We start from the raw sequence: 6151 nt of genomic DNA, 5'->3' as shown, positions 1-6151 counted from the left end.
TCAAATTCAACCGATGTTAAAAATTTGAACCAATAAGCTGCAAATACAACTTCATGTTATAGCATTATATGCAACTAAACCTCAACGATGCAATCAACAATAACAACGAAACAGCCCACCATGAAATCATTCAAGCTAATTTCTCATTATTACACATAAGCCCAAACCCTGCTCTCAACTTAGCTCACAGCAACATATCGTTCTTCGCCGGCAACCTCCTGTAAAAATTGTACGTCGCGGACGGCAACCTGCTCCTAAACTTCGGATGCCGGAGCAAATACAATCCGGCTATCACTGCCACCACCTGAAACGGCGTAACATACAAAAATACCGCAAAAATCAGGGCAAAACTAACAAATATGGCCGTCGCCCTCGGATCCCGCCAGCTGAGCAGCGCGTGGGCCCGCTCCCCCTGCGTCGCCAAATCCCCCACCACCGCCTGTACTCTCCCCGCCACGCTCCTCATCCTATCATACCTCATTCGCACTATCTCCGGTGATCTACTCGTCGGAAAAGTGTCAAACTCCTCGTCCAGCTCATCCGGATGCACCAGCTCAGCGTGCGACAGCTTAACATCCATATGCGCTGGATTTCTCGGCCTGAACCTATAGTTCCACACCCCAATCATGAACAAATACAGGAAAATCGTCGGCAATATCAACTCCGGGTAACAAACCAGTATCAAGAACAACACATGAACCAGAACCGTGGTTATCGGATTACGCCAGTTTCGAATGTTATCGTACCACCTCACTGTCGCTCCGATTCCAGAGAGAAGCGAGGTGATCCGGTAGAAATTCGCCTTGCTCCTCCTCAAGCTCCACATATGCGAATCTACATCGAGCATGTACTCAACCACCTCCTTTCTCAAGGGTGGCTCAGCTCGAGTCAATCTCGACGCTACAATTTGCATCGCTTGGTGTCGTAAATAATCCAATTGAACCACTGGGATCGGCTGAACATAATGCATTTTAGGCAAAAGAGGCTTGCCGTATAAACTCATCATGTTAACCCAAGCAGTGCAAGTGAATCTAACCGCGAGATGAAGCTCCCCGGTTTTTTTCAACCCTGAGGGTTGAAGAACTAGCAGGGGGTAGTAATGTGTATAAACTCGATCAGTCTCCAGTGTCGACAGCCTAATCCGGATTTTACCAATCCTCTGGTCCCTAGACTCTGATGTGGTTGTTGTCGAAAACTCCGACGGTGATCACCGTGCACGGATCGAACACCTCCCAAGTGTACTGCTCGTTCCACTTGGGCGCGAGGCTGCTGAGGATCGTCCGTGTCCGCACCCATTTGGGTCCGTACTTTGCGACGCAGTACGCGTCAGTGCCTCGCCCATCCTTGGCTTTCATCGGCATCAGATTCCTCGCGTTCAGTATCCCGAGCTCGAGCATCCCGATGCTAGGCTTCCGCATATTCTTCTCCGACGGGCGGAGATCGCTGCTGTAGTGCGTGGATTCGTCGAGGACGTGGTACCCGAGATCGAGAAAGATCCGCAGGTGAATCTTGCCCTCTAAACCTGCGACTCCTGCTTCTTCTCCTCCTGTTCGTCGCCGTCCCCGACGGAGCCTTCGCGCCTTGCTCAAGCTGAACCACTCGCGCCCTCGACGAGCCTTGCTGCTTGGTCGGGTCCGCGTGCGTACCGCCACGGCCGACAGCGGCAGCACGACCAGCCGAGGGGACTCGTCCTTCCCGGGCCCCACCCGCGTCCTCGACGTTTACGACCAGCGGCTCGTCGAACGGCCTCCGACGCCACCAGGATCAGTCCTCCGTTTCCAGACCGGCGTTCGCCGAACGCGCACGGGCCAGAGGAGCGCGTCCGGCGCAGCTGCCCCCCGAGCTGGACTTGAGGAAGGCGTCCGGCGGCGGGCGGGACGGCGTCCGCCGCGGCCTAGGTTCCTGCGCCTCATGGCGATGGACCCGGAGGTGCATGAAGCTTGGCGAGAAGTAGGACCTTGCGACCGGTGCTGCGCCAGGCCCGCCAGCAGCAGACGAATGCGCGTCGGAGTGCCACGCGTCCGGGAAGCCTCGTCGGGCCTGGCGCTGCCCATCCCAGACGGCCAGCATTATCTCGCCCTCTCTAGCTTGAAAGCCCCCTCCTGTCCTCGAGCCTGGTACCACTGCGGGCGCCAGCGGCTGTCGGGCGGGACCCGGGTCGGGATCTCGCGCCAGGTCGAACCCGACCCGGCGACCAGAGTCGTCCTTGGTGACCAGGTCCTTGTCCTTGACGAGACCTCGCAGGAAGTGGGCCTGGCAGGCGCATCCTGGGCAGGAAAGGCGAAGACCTGGTTTTGAGCGTGGCTTTGTTCTTCTCGAGGGACCCTGGTGACGACCTTGGTAGTTGCCCAGCTTCACCTCGACGAAGGCGTCGAGGTGTGCCGCGTGACGTCCAGGGCGGGAGGTCGCGCCGGCCTTCACCACGTGACGTACAGTAGTGCATTTGCTCACGAGGTCCGTAGGTCGAGCTGATCTTGCTGGGCCTGGCGGCGGCGAGGCGCAGGCGAGGAGGCTGCGCCGGCGGCAGCGCCCGGCTAGGGGAGGCCTGGTCTCGATCTCAAGCCGTACTCGGCGGCGCGCGGATTGGCGCGCGGGGAAGTCATCTGCTGACATCATATCGCCTGCCGCCGCCGCCGGAGGCGGAGGAAGACCGGGCTTCACGTGGATTGAATCATCGCCGGCGCTGCGGCGTTAGCTGCTGGTCGTGCTGCGCTCTGGTCCGTGGTTTTTCTCTTCTTTTGGCCTCGTCCGAGGCGCCCATGGGTTTTGAGTGAGACCGGTGGTGAATGTGGGGGGGTCTGAGTTTGGAAGATGGTGTGCAGGGCGGAGAGGCCCTTTTTGTTCCCCAGAGCCGAACATGCCTGGGTTCGCAGGGGTGGCTTTTTGGGATGGGATATTTAGAACCAAACCCAAAGGTTTAACTTGTTTCATTATTAAGCCCAGGTTAACCATCTTTAAAATAAAATAGATTCATTCTATCTTTTGTTTTCAGTTAATGCATGAACGGATGAACCATATTACAGATTTTTTTTTAATTTCTATAAAACACCTAGGCTCGCTTTTCACCTTATTATTATTATTATTATTACTATTATTGGTAATTGCTATCACTTAACATTTATTAAGAATCATCTCTCTAATATGCTTGATACTTAGAAAAATAATTGTTATATAAAAATAAAAAAAATAGATACTTAAAAGCGAGTATAGATGGCTCGTGGAAACAAAAAAAAAACTATATTAAAGGTGGTTTCTTTAAAAAAATCCACTTTTAAACCCCACATATCATCGCTAAATTAGTTCCAAGGGTTAATTACAAGCAAACCGTTTTCTATCGCATGATATAATTACATGAGGATCTACCGGCCTCCTCAATTAACTACTTTAAGAGTCAAACAAAAGTTCACCATGAAATCTATTCTCACAAGTATAACTGCAAGGGTTATCTGCAATTGGGAGTAGTACAATGGGTTGTATCCACAGTTAACCCTAGTTCTAAATCATCTTTATGTATTTTAACTGTTTGGTATACGGTGTCATCATATATTTTGTTGTAAGATATTGTGTATAATAAATTTGGTGGGGGCGTTTTTAGTTTAATAGAAATTTTTGAAGAGGATGGGTTTGATAATAAATGAAGACAAAACTTTGGATTTATAGAAAAGAAGATCTTTTTAAACTGAGGGCAGTGGGTGAGGACGTGTGCGGTTTTTTGAGGGTGGTATTTGGAGTTTTGTTGTGGAGTGGAGAGTAAAGAGCGGAGAGCGACAGTGGAACGGGATTCTCTTCATCAGATACAGGGTAGTTACAAAAGAACCGTTCGGTGGAATTTGGCAAGATTGAAGACGTTCAATCCTTTTCTAAACTCTTAATACGAAAGAAACAAAATTAATTACTTCTCATATGAGGTAAATGTTGGTCAAAGAAAGCTACAGCTAGACGACCAGTGTGGGGACGCCTATCTAGGCAATTGGAGGACACATAGATCACTTCTAATCACATGAGCTCACTCCTTCCGTGTTAGGGGTGCATCCGATCCGGATGCATCTGGGATATAATATAATTATTATATCCATTTCTGCTTAACTATCAAGGTTACAGATGTACATCATTAAAAAAAATCACATCTATATCCGCTAAAAATTAAAGACGGATACGAATATACATGCGTATATATGCAGGGCCGGTCCTGAGCATTCGGGGGCCCTAGGTAAAAACTTGAACAAAAATCTTAAAGGGGCCCTCCTATATTCAAGATTTTTAAAAAAAAAATAAAGTGTTGCACCCAAGTAACTTTAGGGATGCCTACATAAAAAATTATATACAAATACTAAAATACATAAGATCAACAAATATTATAATTTATAAAGTTATAAAATTACCTTGAAAAATTTGAATAGTTTAACTTCAAACAAATTTCAGATCAACACGCCTGAATCCTAAAAGATGCACTTTTATCTCTTCTTCCTATTCAATAGACAAAAACAAAGTTTGGACTTAAAGATTTTTTTGGGACACGATGCAATCATTTTAAGTATGGATCACTAGCTACTGATTTTCATTGTTCAGGTACCGCACTTTGATTATACAGCATGTATGCATATTATGGTTTCTTGTTTTAATTGATTAATCACTAATCAGCAAATATACTAAGTATAGTCTGATTCATAATTTCATATATGTTATGCACAGATTCATACTTTGTTTATACAACTAATTCATGTATGTTAATAATGTTATGCACATATTCGTGCTGTATAGAATCAATAACAAAGCAAAAGTATTATTAGGTCATGAAGTGATGAAACAAAGATATCATTCTATTCTAAGTATAGTTTGTTATCTGTATAGAATTATAAAAATATTCAATTATTCAAATATACTTATATACCTTGTAACCTTGACGGAGTCGCCGGCCAGAGGAGGCGCAGATTGCAGACAGAGACAGAGTCTCCAAAGGGCAAAGGCGCTGGCGGCGAGGTCGTGTTTGCCTTGCTGGTGGGAGGGGCGGAGGGAGTCGCCGGAGACGGCGTCATGGAGTTTGACGGCGGAGGAGCGGACTGCAGACGGTCCGGACGGAGTCGGGAAGAAGAAACGTCACTTCAGAGAGAATCAGAGAAGAAGAAGAGAGGTCGGCGATCAGACGGCCACTTCGGAAATCGGAGAGACCAAGGGTTTTTCGTTTTTGTATTTATACCCTCTAACACTTTTGCATAAAAATCCTCTTACTTTTCCAATTTCCATATATATATATATATATAATTACATGGGGGCCCCTGTTTTTTGGGGGCCCTAGGCGCAGGCCTCTCCCGCCTGCCCCAAGGGCCGGCCCTGTATATATGAGTTGTTGATGTCAGTTATCAAATAGGGGGCTTATGCCTGAGTTATGATAGTGTTTAGGGTCCTCTAACTCCTTTAGATGATTGTTCTAGAGCCCTCTGTCCTTCTCTACACATAAAAAACTCGTAAGATGATAGAGTTGAGTTCTCCGGTTGTTCCTCCGACAATGAAGTCAATATTTTGATCTTGAGTGGGAAAATCAAAGACAAATTGTATATGTACTTATGTCACGCCCCGCTTCCCAAAATACCAGGGAATCGGGACGTGAACAAACCCGCGACGTATTAGATTGAGAAGAAATATATATACTATCATTTTTTTTTCTTTTCTTCTCAACCTAATACGCTAAGCGTCTGGAAATAATACAATGCAAAGGCACAGGTCCCCGATCACACATAGCAAGAATATAAAGACAACTCAGAATAAGAAAATATACATATCACAACCGACTATCATCCCAGGCATAATATTCGGGTCAAATGTGCCCTTATACAAGACTATCTGAAAGAAATACTAGAAAATATAAAATACATCGATCAACAGAATGGAAGGTGCTACAAAAGAAACTGAAAGGGATGACTAAGCTTCGGCTTCTTCTTCTGCTCCGTCTACATGGCACTCCTGCTGAGAATCCTCTGGCTCCTACTGAACCTGTTCTTCTCCTAAGTCTGACGTACACCAGAGAAAATAGGTGTACGTCAGGTGCATGGCGCACGGCAAGACCCGACCCCACAAAGAAAATAGAACGAACGAAAATCCAATGCGAAAAACGATACGATAACAGAAACAACAAAAGAACGTACAATTGAAA

The 6151-nt window shown here is 46.9% G+C and overlaps 1 protein-coding gene across 1 annotated transcript; it reads right to left on the bottom strand.

Moving 5' to 3' along the window:
• Positions 1-2613, bottom strand: LOC109823239 (FT-interacting protein 1-like). The gene is given in 7 exon segments (XM_020389524.1): positions 1-1175; positions 1177-1709; positions 1711-1746; positions 1748-1888; positions 1891-2091; positions 2094-2168; positions 2170-2613. Coding segments are annotated over 7 exon segments (2421 nt in total). The 3' UTR covers positions 1-184.

Source organism: Asparagus officinalis, chromosome 9 (genome assembly GCF_001876935.1).
Source record: "Asparagus officinalis chromosome 9, Aspof.V1, whole genome shotgun sequence".
Lineage (NCBI taxonomy): Eukaryota > Viridiplantae > Streptophyta > Magnoliopsida > Asparagales > Asparagaceae > Asparagus > Asparagus officinalis.
Note: the sequence above shows the minus strand (reverse complement) of the source record. Positions and strands in the feature narration are given on the sequence as shown.